At 41.0% G+C, this 18938-nt stretch overlaps 1 protein-coding gene across 1 annotated transcript in view; it reads left to right on the top strand.

The window, feature by feature from the left end:
• The window catches only part of FLT1 (fms related receptor tyrosine kinase 1), a 107516-nt gene that overhangs the window by 56254 nt on the left and 32324 nt on the right, over window positions 1–18938 (top strand). The window contains exons 12-15 of the mRNA XM_063149095.1: window positions 3283–3391; window positions 10554–10844; window positions 15636–15782; window positions 17677–17808. Of these exons, the coding sequence (XP_063005165.1) occupies window positions 3283–3391; window positions 10554–10844; window positions 15636–15782; window positions 17677–17808 (679 nt within the window). The remainder of the gene's footprint in view (window positions 1–3282; window positions 3392–10553; window positions 10845–15635; window positions 15783–17676; window positions 17809–18938) is intronic.

Genomic DNA, 18938 nt, shown 5'->3' with positions numbered 1-18938 from the left:
AAGACCAGCCCACTGTGGCTCCAACAGCAATGATCTTGTCAGCTGCTTTGGATTCTCTTTGCCTCCACTGTCTTTTCCTCATCAGATTCCACCACAAACAAATCTGAGAATTCCTCTTCCATCTCTTAGGATTTCTGCCTTATGCCTTTTTTATTTGCCCAGCAAAGCAGTAGCAGTATGAGACTTACTTCCCAAGCCCCTGGCTTTGAGATGAGCCTGTAACATGGTGCTTCAGCAGAGATGATGGGAGTGAAAAAAAGGCATAAAAGGCCAAAACTTTGGTGGCAAATGGAGTTTGTGGAGAGATGATGCTAAAGATATTGACCATGCCACCGTGCCAGGAGGGATTTGCCTGTTCTGTCTGATCATGCCAACTCAATTTAGACTTTCTGTATATAATGTAGCTGCAAATCCAGGGACTGAAACTCCCTGTTGTGATGCCAGTTGATACAAGATTGCAAAACCTTTTGCTTCTTTTGCAGTAATAGCTGTGCAGAGGGACCATGCTGCACAAACTGATCTCAAACAGCCATAGTTTCTCCATAAACAATATGCCAGACTTAGTTTTATACACACTGCTTCTATGGTGGGTTTTGGCTGGCATCCACAATGAAAAACACACTGCACCACTGGAGGGCTCACAAACTATTTAAAGAGATGCTATCTTATCCTTGTGACTAATTTATAAGCTAAAAGATTTATACAGAGACATGTTGTCTCTTAAATACTCTGTTCTGTTGCAAAGTCAGTCTTGCGTCTTCCTAGACCCTGTGACTTTCTCTGCCACAGTAGAGTAAACGTATGAGCGTGTGCTCTCTAGCACTAAGGCCTCCTGTGTTCACAGCATTTAATTCCCTTGCCTTCCAAAGAGCCATTGCTTGCATGGGAGTTGCCTGTTGGAAATGACCTTTAGTCCATGCTAAAGATGTATTTGTGTAAGTTGGTCAAAACCAAAATGCTGCTGGGGGGAAAGCTGGCCATTCAAATCGTTGGTTTTCAATGCCAATGAATATTCTCTCAGGCAATTTAATACACAAGAAAAGGCATAATCTGTTAGTCACTGCAGTCATACTCATTTAGCATAACTCTATGCACCATCCTCAGTGTGACAAAAGTAATGATCACATCACAGTGGGCTGAAGCAGTGAAACTCAAGGTAGTATGCACAATTTTCCATTAAAAAGTAATACCTAATGATAGAAGGACAAAATGCAGTCTGATATTTCCAAAAACTTTTCAAACCTTTGGAGCAGTTGTGGGAGGAATAGTCAGCACTTGTTTTTCAGGCTCAGAAATGCTCTGCCTCTGTGTATAGTAAAGACAGGTGTCCTGGAGTCAGAGAGCAAGAGCTTCATTCTCCTTCATTGTGCATGATAGGTCACAGTTGCTTCCTGGGCAAAGCTGCTGTGAGGTAACACCAATTAGCAGAAAAAGGCTGGTTTTTGGTGTAAAGTCTGGCATGGCAGAAGCAGTTTTTAACCACTCACATTAGCCTTCTGTGCTAAACTTTGTGGGACTTCTTTCTGGTCTGCGTTAGTGTTGAAAAAGCAGGTGCAGGAATCCTGGTGCTGTCCACACTTAAAAAAATTATGTTTAGAACCTGGAAGAAATTCAAAGAGAATGACAAAATATGGAGAGGGCCGGGCGCACCCTTTATAATTAGAAATTTGTGGAGGTCAGCCTACTGAATTTAGCAAAACAGGATGATTTTTCCCTAAGGGCTGTAGTTATCTGTCTGGTATTACAGATGCTCTTTAATCTCACAGAAGATCCAAAAAGGTAGTTTATAAAAATTGTAGCTAGAAATATTATGTAGTATGTTAGCAGACAGGTAGTTGGCCACTGAGATAATTTCACAGGGTAGAGGTGCTGTTAGCATTACTTGTAGTGAATTTACCATAGTGAAGTCTTCTAAAACAGATCAGTCAAAAAGAAATTATTTGCCTCAACAGTGTTTGCTTGAGTGCAGGAAAAGTAATAGACTCTCTGTACTGAAGAATGATTTTGAGAAACCAGAAGATCTATTTCATTTAGGGGCTCCACAAGATTTGGGGATAGCTATGCTTTCTCCCAGGAGGAGACAAAAGCAGTGCAAATGTTCAGTCAGTGTTTATGTAAAAATGTAAATAACTGGTCCTTATTTATTACTGCCTCACCCTCTTGTGTTTGTTTCTGAACTCCAGTAATCAGGCAGACTTAAAAGAATGTATTAATTGCACAGAACTTATTTTTGGGATTTATAGAGACACCAAACAATTCCAAACAGTGGAGTTCTGAAGCCCCACAATTTCCATTCGTCACTGTCCCAGCTCTGCCCGTAACTCCAGCCAAACCATGTTTTACAGAACAAGTAAAATGGCAACAGAAAGAAGCAAAATTAAACTACCAAGTAGTAACTGGAAGCACACCACGCTGATAAAGTCCATGTCCATGCCTCATGTCTCAGCTCCATAACAGAATGACACATCATTTGTTTCTGCATAACTTTCCTCTTATGCTTAGTGCCCAAGGCACTAGACCATGTCTTCCCATCACCCTAGAAGTATAACTCTTATTATTACAGTGGTTTTTATGTTTCTAAGAGCACATTAGGTGTTTTTGGTCCCTGGCCTTTCAAGGCCTTATCTTTCAAGTCAAATAACTCTGAGAAAATATTTAGTGTGCTGGACCTCTTAAGATGGTGATAGAATATAACATAACAAAAATGACATATTATTATACAATAGAAATATTAAGTCCAGGAAAATAGTACAAAAGAAGATGAGTAAACATCTTTTTTGCCACTGCTCTGTCTCACCTGACACGTATGTGGGAAAATCCAAAGAAATCCAACAAGTTTAGTGCTAAATTGATCTACTTTTTCCCCCCAGGGTTATCCAAATGCCTGAGGCGTGTCTCACCTATTCCCTTTGCAGTCTGGCTCTCCTACAGGCTGCTTATCTCCTTGTGTGAAACACATTCTGTCGTGCTTCATGTCTTGTAGCTTACCATTACATCACCAGCGAGAGATAAATCAATCTGAAAGATATGTTCAAAGATTCTTGGTCGTGATGGCTTTGATGATATAAGGCTCACCCAAGGAGCTTGTTTCCTGTTGTTCCTCTATCCTTTGCAAAACTGTGTATGGTAACATCTCCTTTAAATAATCTCAGAGGTGCCCCTCGCTGAATGAATGGAAAGAGTGGATCATGGGACAGTCAGTGGTGACTTAGGAAAAAGAGAAGAAAAACTTTAACTGAGTTCTTAAGCCAATGAGAACTAAGCCTCTTCTTTCTTTTGCAGACTGCTAGCACTCTTGTTGTAGCTGAAGCCAAATCGTCAGGAATCTACAGCTGTGTGGCATCCAACAAAGTGGGAAAATCTGAAAGAAATGTCAGTTTTATTGTAACAGGTAAGATCTGCTCCTCTACAGAGTCAAACATGTTTCCTGATCCTGGAGTTATAACTGCTAGGTCGTTGTGACTTTTTAATATACCACTGTTTCAGAATTGCTGTAAAGTGTGAGCTCATACCATGCTTTTGGGTGATGCTGGTAGGTTTCATAGCTGCTGGTCTGGATTTCTAGGGATGCCAAATTGGTGAATGACTCATTCCTCCCTCAAGCACCAAGCATCAAGCATGACAGAAATTACAAATACAGCAATGAGTAATTCCCCATTTTGGTTCATCTCTGCAGTAATTTCATGCATGAAATTTTAGTGTATTTTCACCCACCAGTAAGCCAGTTTCATATATGACATTGAGGTGTCTCCAGCCTCATTCTGTTGCCCACCAGGATGTCTCACAACGCAGAGCCTAGAGCAGTGCCAGTGTCTGCAGGTAGCATGATGCCAGAGATGTCTGGGGTGCCTCTCACAGATCTCAGGGACAACAGCAACTTATGGGTGGAAAAGTGTCAGGATACAGACTGCAGAGTTTTGTTTCCTTTTCTGAGAAAGACAGCCTGGAATGCCATTTGTGCCATGGCACTGAGAATTCCTGGTGTTATCTTCACGTATGAGTATGCTTTCTGTTATTTTTGCATTATGAGATGTGTTTGGAGTTTTCACAAACAAATGACTTAATGTTTTACTTCAGGAATTTCTGAAAAAATCCCACAGTGTGGCTTTGGGAATAACTACTGCATTATTCAGCAACACAAAGTCTGCACATGCAATTACAAAGGATTTGCTTTCTGTCAAAAGTTTAATTTTTTTTTTATAAAGCAGTAGTTTTATAAACTTAGGCTGTTGCCAATTTTCAGGGTAGATCATTAAAGAAACATAATTCATTCAAAAAGATGAGAAAAAGCAAAAAGTCTAAAATATTTAGATGCTTTAATCCCCAAATCATAATCTCTGAGGTTTTTATGTCGTCATTCTCTTGCTTATAATTCTGATGAGTGATTTTACTGAAACTCGTTCTATTTCTATTCTGAGGGATATCAAAAGAGAATAGACACACTCTCACTAGATTTGATTAAAAAAAAAAAAAAGACTACTTCAAAAAATGTTCTCCCTCCCAAACTCTGTGTTTTTAAAATGACAAGCTGAATCAGAGAATACCAAGTTGAAAGGGGCCTCAGGATCATCTGGTCCAACCTGTCTTGGGAAAACCACAGCATCCTGTCCAGATGGATCTCAAAAGTGTCCAAAGTTGTGGAATCCAACACTTCCCTGGGGAGATTATTCTAATGACTGATTGTTCACATAGTGAAAAATTTCTTCTGGTATCCAATCAGAATCTCCCCAGGAGTAACTTGTACCCATTACCACTCATATTTTCCATTGTCTCCTGAAATAGGAGTCTCCATCTTCTTTGTAGCCACCCTCTAAATACTGGAACATGTTGATAAAGTCTCCCCTAAGCCTTTCCTCAAGGCTGGACAAACCCAGTTCTCTCAGCCTCTCCTCAAACTGCAGACTTTCCACTCCTTTGATCATCTTTGTGGCACCTCTCTGGACCCTTTCCAGACTTTCCACATCTGTTTTGTATAGAGGGGACCCAAACTGAATCCAGTATTTTGGATATGGCCTGACAAGTTCTGAGTAGAGTGTAATGATTTTATCTCTGCTGGTGATGCCCTTGCTATTACAGCCCAGCAGCCTGTTGACTTTTTTTTTTTACCACAGCAACGCCCTTTTCATTCATGCTGAGGTTGTTGTCCACCACAGGTCCCTTTCCACAGAGCTGGTCCCCAGCTGAGCAGATCTGTTGACCCAGATGAACTGGCTTTGTGCTTCCAGGAGAGTGCCCTTTCCTCTAACTGGTAAAAGAAGCTTGGACACCAATACCTTTCTCTGGCACCTCCAGGATTTTGTAGTCTTCCTTGAATCTGCCCAGATTCCATTGGCTTCTATCCAGCTTGCGGTATCACTCCTGCCCACACAGAAGAGTAGCAATGAGCAGTAGTCAGTGCTCTTGACAAGTTGTGGCACTGTCTCACCAACATTTCAGGCCTCAGCTACCAGAAGGCAGCATGACTCCATCATGCCAGCAGATGGGCACCCCTGCAAGCACTTGCCATTTCTTTTTTAGGTATCGACTGTTGTGCTTCTCGTACAGTTTCACCTGGCAGGCTTCATTTGTGGGTGTCTACAGCTGTTAAAGCTCCATGTCATAACACACTTTCACATTTAGAAAGTGCCACTTATCTATAAATACAGAAAATTGGTAAGAAGCATGAGAAGTATAAAGAGATAAGTGACACACAGGCAGGTTGTTTGTTAAAGTACAGAAACAAGAAAAATGTCTCTGTGTTCTATTAATGGAAGTGACAAGAACATTTGCCACCTTGAAGATGACTCTTGTCCCACTCTCAGTTTTGCTTTCATCCCTATCCTCACATTGTGTATGTTTGGACAGAAAGATGAACACCACATAGTTCTCCATAAATTAACATGCCAATGATAGTTTCATCTTTGTGTGGGTACTTCACATGAAACTTTGAGAAGTCACTGAGAATCATTCACTGAGAATGCTGCTCTTTCAATGTGCAAGGGGCTGAATTTGGCCTTCTTTAACTCTTATTCCTCAGTTTTCACAATATAACATGGAAGATCCTGAAACCAAATGAAGCTGTACTTGGATGGACCCCATTCACCATATCCAAATATCCCTTTCAAAGTTCTGATGGTGGTTTCAAGTGTTTTAACGCAGCGACATGAAGGATGTAGTTTTCCTATTTAGACCTAGCATTCTCAGATCTTAAATAAGGATGGAAGGAAATCCTTCTCCTTGATACTAAAGCTTGCACGAGAACATGCAGAATGTTATGACTTCCCTTTGAAGAATCTTGTATTGGCTGGGGTTCAGAAAGAGGAGTGTCAGATTTATTATGTCTTGGAATTTCTTAACATCTTGACTGGTGGCAAACATTCCTTATAGTGTAGTGGAGCTGAAATGCATTTGTCCTATGAGCTCCTGGAGCTGAGCACTTCAGTTGTGTGACATAGAAAGTCCTGATCATCCTCTGACCCTCACTGGCATTGACTGAAAGCAGTGCAAACAATACTATTGTTTGGTCCCTACAAAAATCCAGTTGTGCTCACCGTAATTCTCCTCCATCAGGCTGAGACCAAACTGCTGTGGCTGTGTTTCACATCAAGAAACAAACCCGTCCAGAATGTGCTGAAAAATGCACTGAGGGAGTAAAAACCTGAGCCTTACATGCTGATGGATGTGAACAGGACACTGCAAAGTATTTCCTTCTGATGAGTCCAAAACCAATACTTCAGGGTTTGTGTGACAGTTTAGGGCTAGTTTATCTTATGTTGTTGAGTCTTCTGGCGCCATTTGAAGTCAGCCTGAGCCACACAAAAGTGTCTAAAAGTAAGAGAAGTGTCTAAGCAGGAGGAGATGATTCCTTGTAGGAAAAGGAGCTGCTGCCCTCTGTAAAAGGGACACACCAGAAATGACTCTAAAGAGCAGATGGAGACAAAGATTGCTCTGAACGGGGAGATCCCTTTCCTCGAAACCAATCTCCCTCAGCCCTTGTCCTTGGGAAGAGAAAATGCACATGCTGCAGTGCTGTGAAGGGTCTCTTTTTTTGTGGACAGAAACCATTAGGAAGGTGGTGGAAGGCAGAAGGTGTCCCAGCAGCATTAGTTTGGACTTGACAAGTTCCACTCCTTCAGGGGAAGGTAAACATAAGGAAATTACTGCCAACAGAGAGAACCTAGGAAGAACAAGCACTTTCTTTAGTTACTGTAAATATCATTATTTCTGGGCTTAAAGTGAAACATGCCTGTCTTTTCCTAGGAAGTCTGAGAGTGGAGTAGATGAATTTATACACTGTGCCTCAGGGTGTATGACACAAAGACCATGGGCTTTGGAGTACCCTTCCTACAGCTTCTGTCAGATAAAGAGCATTTTGGGTGTGCTGTCACTGACTTAGCTCTAAAAACAAAATATTGCTCAAGACCAAAAAGTAGCTGTGAAACTTACATAAAAGCAATGTAGAAAGGTGATTTCTGAAAGCTCTCCTGCTCACTGGTGTGGAAGCAGTCTCTGTAACAACACCTTTATGCCAAATTTAATTGTATTAGCACCCTTTCCTCCAGCCTGCCCCTTTCCCTACATTTTGGGCTGTTTTGCTGGCACACAGCAGGCCCATGGGTGTGTTTGCAATTACAGAGGGTGAAACAGGAACAGCTCTGCCTTATCTCCCTGGTTTCCCAATGTCACTAAGCGCATTTTATTTTGAGATTCCTGATGGTGCTTGGCAAAGATAAACAAAATCTTCCATCAGGAAACCTGGGAGCTATTTCCACAGGAAGCTTCAAATCACTAAAGTAAATAAAACCCTTTTACATTATTCCCAGCCATGTTATTTAGCTAGCCTGAGCCTGTAACAATTGATGAGATAGGTGTCATATATTAGGAGGCTCGTAGCCTTTAAACAAATGATTCTTTTGGAATCCTGTGCATTTTGCTGTTGTCCCTAGATTTATTCAGAAAATAGTCTTCACAGAAGGCACACTGAGGAAGAGCTCCAGACCTGACAACATAAAAGTAGTTGTAACTGTGTTATACTGTTGTCATGCTATCCTTTTAAGCTAAAAATAGTTCACTTGCCTCAGTCCCCAGGGATCTTTAGTTTCATATTAAGAGTTTTGCTTGGCTCTTCTTAGCTTTTACTGAGTACTGGTATCTTCAAAAGCAAAAATTGTCTCTATTTCTAACCAATACCCTGGCTTTCACAACACACATCAGAAGAATTTGAAATGTACTGTGAGTAAGATGCAGCACCTTCTTTCTTCCCAGTACTTATCCACATTCAAAATGTTGGCCATCTGATTGTTTTTAAGCGTGTTTGAATTTAACGTTTTTTAACAAAATCAAGCATAGGATTCAGTTCATCTGACTTCAATCTTACAATAAGGTACCTAAGCCTAAGCTGATCATGTAGGATCTCTTCATAATTAAGCATGAGGGACCAGGATGTCTGGCATTTAACCCATCTTAAAGGTATGGTTTGCACTGCCCTCTGGAGAAGCCTGTGTCACCCCATGGACTTTTGCCCACATACAGAACACAAAACCTCTATATTCAAGTAAATGTCTGCATTTTGGCAGCTGAGGCTAAATATGATGGATTTCATGTAGGGAGGTGTTTCATCTTAATAGCACTTCCAGTCAATATGTTCTTAATTGAGGTTAGAATCTGGCACCACACACCCTTACATATCAAACAGGATCCTGATGGTTGTCACTCATAGATGAGTTAATGAAATTTGAAGTTTTTCTTATGGCTTTGGTTGCCAGAGAGAGGAAAGTGGTATCCCAATGGAACATTTTAACACCAAGCTTTAATACCCAGTCTACTATTTTAGTGTCTCTGCCTCCACTAGGTTGATCTTTGGCCCGCGCGCCTGAACCACAGCTGATGACAGGCACGCACTCCGCTCCCACTGCAGGGGCACGATGAGTTCAACCAGCAGAAACAGGCCTCTCCCTGGGAGGCATCTACTGTCAGGAGACATTTCAATCCAGGGCTAGCAGGAGCTCATTTACCCTCTGTTTAACTCAGGGATAGATGTGGAAAAGAAGTTGTTATGGGGGACAACTGATGCCAGGCTTCCAATAGGCAGAGAGCATTGAGCAGGTTATGCTCATGGTTCCCCTGGAAGACAAGGTAGCTCAGTTTGCAATGTGGGGATTTAGGGAGTAGCTTTCTGATGGATTGGTCAACCAATGAGAGAGGGTAATGAAAATATATGTGGGATATTATTCACTTGAGAGGTACTTTTTACATATTCCTGCTGAAGTGACATTAAATCTGAAGCAACACTGGTAAGAATGAACTGAATGGAAATCAGCTGTTCATGATCTAAGAAACAAAAAAAGAAGGTATAACTCTCCCTTATGAAAGAATAAGCCATTCTTAGGATTTCAAGTCAAGTTTACGGCCAAGTGCCGTAGCAATTAGTAGTGAAAGAACAATTGAAAATGGCCACAGTCGATGTCACTTGACCGAGAAGAAGGAAATGACTTTGTCAGAATATTGGCTACAAATAAACCAAGAGAGGTTGCATTCTAGGAGTAAAACTTGGAAGAGCTTTCTCTCAGGAACTTCTACTTTCACTGAGGTCAGTGATGTGAGCACCTGGCTGGAGGGATGAGCCCCAGGTGGGGGCAGCTGGGAGGCAGCTGACACCACCACAGCTCTGCACCACTGCCCACGTGGAGGAAGTTGCAAGTGACATCACAATAAACTGCAAACAGGACATTTTCAAGTAGGACTTTCTATGTTGTTGGCTAAATTACTCCTGCCTGAACCATCTGCTATGAAGTGAAAACTTAACCCATGTCTATACTTAGTAAATTGTTGGTGCAATGATACTTGGTTTCTCTCAGGTGAAAATATTTTTCACCTGTGATAATGCCAAGGCACCTGAATAAAATACCTTCATCCTAGTGCTGCCCACACACAGCTGGTCACCCCGGGCAGAGGGTAATTCTTCTGCTCACCTCTTGGGTGGCTGGTGGGCTTTGAATGCAGGGAGGGTAAGCACCTCTGTTCCAAGGGAAATCTCAGGTGTAGATCACAGATGTTGTAATTTCTCAGGACTTGAAGCATTTTTAAGAAATAGATGTATTTTATCTGAATGCTTGTGAATAATAAGAAAACAGCATAACCAAACATGATGAAATGCAGTATTTTTATACTGCCCTCTTGAGATTCCTTTTCTCTTATGCAGTTCACAAGCTGAAGCTGTGATCAGAATATTTCTCCTTTTTCATAGTCCCAGTGTGATGTCTTTAAATAATTCTGCTTTTGGTACCTTGCCCCAGTCTGTCATAACTTGGCATAACATTTATACAAACTCATTACTTCCAAGAGCAACTTCAGTTTACACCAACTGACATCTGAGGCCAAGTGTATCATAGCTCTAAGAAAAATTATGAGAATAGCTGGAGCTGAGTGTATGAAAGGAAAGATTACACACCTGAGCAGGAAGACAACGACATTGATTAGTTCAAAGACTTCCTGATAAAGGGGGAAATATATGCTGTGTTAATTTTGGCTCATTTGTTTCATATAAACTAAAAAGTATTCTTGATTTTTGACAGATGTACCAAGTGGATTCCATATTAGTTTGGAAAAAATGCCCATTGAAGGAGAGAATTTGGTATTGTCCTGTTCGGCCAACAAATTCCTGTACAAAGACATTGCTTGGATTTTACCCAGGACAGTCAACAATCAAACGAAAGCAAAGAAGTCTCACAACAGGGAGTACTCCGTCACCCTCACTCTGACCATCAAAAACGTTTCCCTGGCACACTCAGGCACCTATGCCTGCCGAGCAAGGAACATATACACGGGGAAAGAAGTGCTTCAACAGAAAGACGTTACGATCAGAGGTGAGCACTGCAACAAAAAGGCTGTTTACTCTCGGATCCTCAAATATAAAAGCACAAGGAATGATTGTACAACACAAAGCAATGTAAAACATTAAAGGACTCATTAAACAGTAAGAGATGTCTCATATCATCTTGATTTTTGTATCACTGTTTCTACCTTTCAAGCCCTGAGGTGGTGCTCATTTCCCCATGGGTTGGAAATAGGAGGAATAGCAAACAAAACCCTAACGCGTGAGAGCTTCCAGTTGAGTTCAGACGGGTGTTTTCTGCTTTGAAAAGGCACATGGAAGCTGGGGTTTGGAAGATCCCCCGTGCTACATTTTACATGCCGTTATTTTTTCTCTTGCTGTCTCCTACTGAGCAATAAGGAAAACTTTGGATCAATCTTTTCTTCCGCTTTGATATCAGCCTCATCAAATGTGTCAAAGCTGAATAAACTGATTAACTTTAAAAACTGCTGTTTTCAGTCAACAATGGACATTTAATAAGCTAACTTGAATGTGCGGAATGAGCACAATTCAGTTTGAGATTGACTGGACTACATATTTTTTATTTTAATCTGATCTTGATGGACTTATAAATATTACCTGCTGAGCAAGTTCTAATACTTATTTATTTGAAATTATTTTCTACACTAAAGTACATTAATCTTAAAAAAGTATCTTCTAAAAGAAGTATGCAGGGAAGAAATAAAAATGTTGATATAATGCACAGACCTATCATATCATTTATAATAATGATGATTTTACAACTGACAGCCATGAACCATGTTTCTCCAAATAAATCCAGGTAGACTTCCAGTTGCTGTGTTGGTCAATTTTTAAAGTCAGTTCTGCACTAATGTAAAAAAACTACTGATAAAAGTGTGAGTGTTGCTTCTGGCCTGAAGATTCAGGAGTTTGTAATGTTGTAATTATTTTATTAAATGAGGAATGTTACACTAACATGACTGACAAGGTTTTAGCCAGCATGGTTAGTTAATACATTTTAAAAATACAAATTCAAAATTGATGCCATTAAAAATATTCATTGCTTTTGGTATGCAAATGACAATTGGATTTTTTATGGGGATTAAGAACCAGCAAAACTGCTGAAGGACAATTAAGGGCAACCTGAGAATTCCTTGTGAGCATTTCCCCTTTTCTGTTCCTTTGTCATGATTTTGCTATGAGATGTTTCTGTGTGCTATAAATTCTGTGTAAGGAAAAAGTTACTATTTTTAATAGATCTGATAACTTTATTTTTTTACAATTACATAGCTTTAATTATTTTTGGTTACATTTATGATTGATCATTTATATAGCATTTACACAAGCCATAACAAAACAGACCACAATGACCAAAATAGCTGCAGCAAAGGAACAAAGTGGCTGTGCTTTTAAAATAGAGGGTGACAACATGACAGTTTCTTGTGCTTGGGAACTCACCAGACTATTTCCTCCTTTAGGTATCGAGACCGTGTCCCACGGCTAAACTTGCCTTTCACGTGGGAATTGCTTTTGTCAAGTGTGAAAGGGTAAACAATAGCATTTCCCCATAATGCCAGTTTCATGGAGCCTAAAATGCTTAGAAAACAATTGGTAACCTGGAAGTTGTCAGAGTAAAGAAAAGAATAATCATTTATATCTTGAAATGTCACCTATAGCCTGCTTGTATACAGTAACTCTTTTGTTCATTATTAGCATGATGGCTTCCAGAAACAATGTGTTCTTGCAAAGGGATCAGGCTCTCTTTTTTTTCCTAAATCATGCCTAAAATGCAAGTGAAGTCGTTGGCAACTGCTTAAAAATGGAGCAAGCTCACTCTTTAGCATTTGCAATTCTTCAGAAGAACTACAATACAGAATCCCCTTTTTTCCTAGGGTATTTTGTGGGAAGACATTTGATGGCGAGGTGGGCGGTGATGACAGGACATTACAAATTTTCCATGGCCTTGGGAGCCAAAGCACCATGATTTGTGCAGCCAGTTGCCAGACAACATGAGTTTGGGTCAAAAAAAAAAGAGATGTGGCAATTGGACTGTTTTTCTGTGAAGTTGTTGTGCATTGCAATGGTGTATGTCCCTGCTGAGTGGAGGTCCCGCCAGCGTGGGCTCGACCAGCACTCAGAGGCCACGCTGTGCAAGGGTGTCCTGACATCCCAGTGTGGCTGTCCATGTTGGAGGGCACAGAGAAAGCTCACTGGAAACCTTGGAGGAAAGCAGTTCTTGGTGGCAGGGTAAAAACTACTGATGTCGCTTTGGATGTCCTTGGATGACTGGAGAATCTCATGGGTTTGAGGAGTTTCTCTGCCTTCTGTTGTGTAATGTTATTTAGGGAGAAAGGTGTGAATTATATTTCTTCTTCTTTTTTTTTTTTTTAAGTGTTTAAAATAAAGCTTGTATTTATATTTTTGTACTGATTAATAAAAAATAAGTGAACAGACAACATAATCCTAACAAAGGGCAAAAATGGATGGAATGCAAATGTAAACCTGAAAATTAACAAATGGTAATTTCTCCCCTTTGTTTGCTTTTAAAAATGCAAATTTTCCCTCCCCACCACCCCAGGTCAGAAAAATACTCTGATGCCAGTGCCCTCTTCTCCCCTCTGTGATCCCCCTGTCACTCCCCTAGGCCAAATTCTGCCTACAATGAAGTTCCTCAGGGTTACTGAGAGCAGAGTTTGGCCAGCAAGGCAGCGTCTGTGGGCAAGCACGAAGGCTGGGTCAGGTCTGGGGGGCTGCCCTGGGAGCTGAGCCCCACACTCTGCTGGGGGCCAGGCTTGCCCCTCGGCTTTGGAGTGAGCAGAGTAGGACATTGGAAACTGTCCCCCTTGGCTCCACTGCAAAAATGAACGGGAGAAAGCAGGTGGTTTGCAAAAGAGAATAATCCTCAGGTTGACCAAGTCCTTGAAAAAACAGCTGATTGTAGCAGAGAAATTATTGAAAGTATGTGAATGATGACTTAAGTTTTAAGCAAAAAAAGTTTTTCTTAATATGAAATCCCATCTTTAGTGTATGGCTATAAACAAATTAAAATTAATCACAACTCACAGAACGTGTGATTTGCCTTTGTTGTGTCATCTTGTCCGCCTTCATTTTGGATGTCTGGGCTGGGGTGTCTGTCAGGAACTGCTGATAAATATCAAGCTCTTCTCAGCACGTGTATGTGGACATGCCTCAGACTGTGCCTGTTCATAGTGTTGTGAAAAATGAGAACTAAATAAAAACTGAGATGAGGTATCAAGGAGAAGAGGGCAGTCTTCTTGGCTGCAAGGCAAATGGAGTTGACGATGTCATTGTGTAGGTATGTGATGAAGAATTTACAGTGCCTCTCATAAGCAATGCTGTTTGGGAAGAGAGAACAAATTGTCTACCAGGCTGTAAAGAACAAATTTCATTGCCTGTGAAAATTACTGGCTTGCAGCTCAGAAGTGCCCAAAAGCCATAGTCATTGTACAGTCATGACTATGTTGGAATTAATTTTAAGGGGCAAGGGCATTGCAAAAATATCGCACTTTAAAGGTATTTTTAGCGCTGTGGGGATCATGCACACTGAAAAATCTGGTGGTACATAGGGGTTTAACATTTCTGGAGAGTTTTTATTTATGTCTGGTAACAGAATAATTATGAAGATGGCTAGAATAATTATGTGTGATGACTAGTTTTTCTGTAAGGAAAAAGAATAATCTTCCAAACACAGAATATCAGAAATTCAGCTGATACTGAACTTGGTGTATTGGCACCTATTGCAGCTTGAAAGAAAATCTTTGCAAATAGTTGTTTTCTGCTTTTTTTTTGGTTCCGTTTTGTATTTGGAATCTGTGTATTACCATGTTAGCAATTGTTGATCCTGGCAGCATCCTTGAAGGGAAAGATTGCAAATAATTGGGGAATTTGAGGGAATCTGCAGAGCATTTCCATCTGTGATGCTGCTCAGGAGCTCCCCAAATTCTCCATGACTGCTTTAAATGGACCAAAATACCAAAAATAATTATGTGAGAGTTGCAAATGTGAATGAAAGATGTTGCCATATAACATGCATAAACGTTGTAAATATCTTGACCTTTGTTAGAACAGCCTCCAGCATTGTATGAAATGAGGAAAGGAGTGGCAAAGGGTTGAAATGATCATGAGATTGGTTTGTTTCTTTCAGAGATGACTTTAACATGATGCTTGTAGTGTGTTTTTGAAATGCTGTGGTGTGGTTTGGCCCGGCCTGGTTATGTTCAGCCAAATATGTGAAACACAGAAGTGGAATAATTTATGAAAACTTTACAATGCTTATGTACTCGGTGGTTTTGGATTATGTGAGTTTACTGAATATGATTTGTAACTGTACTCTTTAAAGTAAGTAAATTATCAAAGTCACATTCATGGCTATCATGGTGTACAGAGCAGCAAAGTGCTACAAGCAGCACAGAGATACTCAGCTACAGGGCTGTTCTGATGATTCTTCAAATCTTTGGTGTCACAGTTTGTTTCTTTTGATGGTGAAAAACTGAGCTTTCATAGAAAGTCATTGCTTTCCATATAAACAAGCGTGGTTGGTCATGGAACTCAGAAAATCTTTTGAGCACTGTCATCATTGGGTGTTCACTGGTCACCATAGCATGCCATTGCTGAGTAATGGGAGTTCCCTGCACACACCAAACCCTCCCGAGCTAAGTGAAACACTAAATAAAATCAGTGAAAAATGAGCTGGGTAGAAGAGATGTAGCAATCTCTAACATCAGTAAAACGAGTGTAGGGGAGATAATTAAATCTCCACCATGACAAGAATGTAAAACAAAGGTGTTGTTTTGTCTTATAGCTCAAGAGGCACCAGCCCTGCTGCGGCAGCTTTCGGATCAGACAGTGAACGCCAGTAACTCTGCCATGTTGGAGTGCCAGGCTCGTGGTATTCCTGAGCCCCAGATATCCTGGTTTAAAAACCATGAGGAAATACAGCAAGAACCAGGTGAGAGCTTTGTGTACTCACCTACCTCTTACAGCAGGCTTTTTATTTACCCTTCTGCCTTAGGTAGCCATTTGCAGAGCCATTGGCATCAGTACTTAAATGGAAGGAAGGCGGCCAGGCAGCAATCCAGGTGCTCCAGGTTATTCTGTGTCACTCCAGAACACGAGCCAAGCTGGAGATCTAGACACAACTGGCCTTTATGGAATTGGTGAAGCATTTTTCAACTTAAAAGAGCCATCTCCAAAGAAACATCTTTACCTCCATTTGTTATAGAGGGAGCCCAAGGAACAGGGTCTTGGCCAACAGATATGGAAGTACCAGCAGGGGTCTGTGGTCAGGCACTCAAAGTCTATTCATGAGTCAAAAACTGTCCAGGAGACTAAATCCATGTCTGGGGTATCCAAAATCCAAATGCATTTATGGTGGCAGGGGAATCCAGAGACTAAATCCATGTCTGGGGTATCCAAAATCCAAATGCATTTATGGTGGCAGGGGAATCCAGGTCTCATGCAACAGAGAGGAACAGCTTCCCGGATGGCACGTTGCAACAACAGGAAAACTTTAGGAGCTCTTTACTGATGTTTCTGGAGTGTGGCTTCAAAGATCAGCTAAGGCTAAATGTGCAGCTGCTGGCACCATAGTCACACATGGATGTGTTCCTTGGATATTTCAGATGGAAATGAATGACAGAGGAAAGGCAAAACCTTTCTTACGGGAATTCATGCACATTTGGTTCAGAAGCACACACTGAGATAGTGTTACAACGCTCAGCAAAAATGTTCAAGGAGGTCTGGTGCAGAGGAACTTGAATTCAAAGTGTAATCTTCTACAGAACATTTTAGAAAGTTTGTAGTTATGGTCATGTCCTGAATTATTAGGAATTACAATAGCGTGAATAAAAACAACTGGAAAAAATTTTGAGGGTTTCTCCAACTGAGTTATAAGCCCATGCAGACTTCCAGCCCAAGCACTAAACTTAATCTAGAGACAGATTTCATGAAGCTTTACAGTGATGACATTGCTGTAGTGTGCATTAATAACACTATCTTCCAAAATGAATGTTATGTGTCTAACTTGGTGTAATGCAACAAATACAACTGGGAGCCAGGGAGATGTTTCCAGAGGGTAGGTCAGAGCACTTCAGTTAGGTGCCTGAAATAGATAGTGGGAATACATTTTGATGGGACTGTGGTTCTGATGGAGCCAAACACAAGTGTGTACTTGACTGCATGTTTCCTGGCTAGAAGGTGCCCTAGCAGCAGTCCTGAGACCAAATCTGCTCCCTGCCTCTTCCTTGCTTCTTGGAGTATTGTCCAGGCTGCCTTCTGGGTTGACCTATCTGGAATAAACAAGATGTTTAAAACTTCAGGTAATTCCCTCATGGGAATTCTCTTTGCACTATCCGGAGCCCCTTTGTGAAGGAGCCCATCGTTCCACACCACATGGGCAGGTGAGATGTGGAGCAAGTCTGCTGCCCATAGGGACAGTCTGAAGGGCTTTGGGAAGGGCTCTAAGCTTGAGCTGCTTCTGGGGCAGACCTGGGTCTGTAAGCGCAGTAATCAGATTATCCTTTTTCCAAAAGCTGCAGACATGCTTAAGTGCTTACCTGGATGAAAGCATAGGCACAGTGCTATCAACACAAACAGTACCAAGTACTTCCAAGGTCATTCCCTTAGGCTGAGCTTTTTGACTCACACAAGTGCTTTGTAAACACTGATTTCCAAGAGGCTCACAGGCGTCCAAGTGCACTTGGCTTTCCTGCAGACAACATTGTGCCGTGCAGTCTGTGGCTCAGATTTCTTCTGAGAAGAACTTGAAGCAGATACTATTACACAAGGGCCAGGTTTTGTTTATATCCTGGCTCACTCTCATTGCAAAATATTTCATTTCACAGGAATAATTTTAGGGCCTGGAAGCCGAATGCTGTTTATTGAAAGAGTAAAAGAGGAGGATGAAGGACTTTACCAGTGTATAGCCACCAACTTGAAAGGGTCCGTGGAGAGTGCGGCGTATGTCACGGTACAAGGTAAAGCACCACACTAAATGGGAAGAGCAAGCCTTCCAGAGTGATGTTCTTAGGCTGGAAGGGCAGGGGTATGACCTGGGACTCCTCTGGTGATCTCTGAAGCAATTTGATGGAAGTCCTAGCAAGGGAAGCATACCAGGTTGGAAAGGAAGCCCAGCAGGAAATGCTAACTCAGAGTGTGTTTACACTGACCTAAAAAGAAGAATTGCTTCAACCCAACAAAGATCAGGTCAGGGTAGAAGACAAATGTAAATTTAGTATCAGCAAAACAAACAAAAACCAGGGTAAGTAACACTCTCCTACCCACATATTTTCCCATTTCAGATTAATCCCATAGAAATTAGAGGCCTGGGATGTTCTGATTTGTTTATTTTTCAGTGTAAAGTGAATTGCCAAATCAGACTGGAAGATTTTAGCCTAGCAATAGCTACATATGCAAAGGTACCACTACAAGGAAGTAGTTTGATTTAGTTATTTCTGTAACCATTACTTGAGTTATCATGCTAATAATTTAAATGTCCAGCATTGTTCTGCCTTCTGACAATCTCGACTCATGCCTGTGGCAGGGAAATCAATTAATTTTACATTAAATAAAAAGGAAGTTTATTAAGTGACCTTTCAATTTCATTGAGCATCCTTTTGGCTCATGAATTATGAGATTAGAGAAGTAGGTTGACATTCTCCATATAGGTCAGTGTCGTGCCTGTATTAAATTTGACATAATCTATTTTACTGACCTGGTGTTAAGTAAGTAGTCCTGGATGCATTTAGTTGCTCCTTAAAAACACAATTGGAATATAACCAGGCCTCTTAGGCGGAGATTATATGTTTGTGGATGTTCTCATATAATTGTTAAATGTGTCTGAATACTTCTGAGTATTTGGATACTCTGCAGGACAAGACAATTACAACTAGTATTGATTTTTTGCCATAAGTGTGTCTACAGTTGGAGTTAATAGTAATGATACAATGATGCTTCTGCTTTAAAAGGTCAGGGATAAGTGTATGCACGTGTGGGCTGGCCAAACTGGTGAAATTGAGGAGTTAAAAACCTATCCCCTTATGAATAATTATAGAATCATAGAATGGTCTGGGTTCTAGGATCCTTAAATATCCTCTAGCTCCAGCCT

The sequence above is a fragment of the Melospiza melodia genome, chromosome 2 (assembly GCF_035770615.1).
Source record: "Melospiza melodia melodia isolate bMelMel2 chromosome 2, bMelMel2.pri, whole genome shotgun sequence".
Taxonomy (NCBI): domain Eukaryota; kingdom Metazoa; phylum Chordata; class Aves; order Passeriformes; family Passerellidae; genus Melospiza; species Melospiza melodia.
The sequence above is the reverse complement of the archived record's forward strand: the minus strand, read 5'-3'. Positions and strand labels throughout refer to the sequence as shown.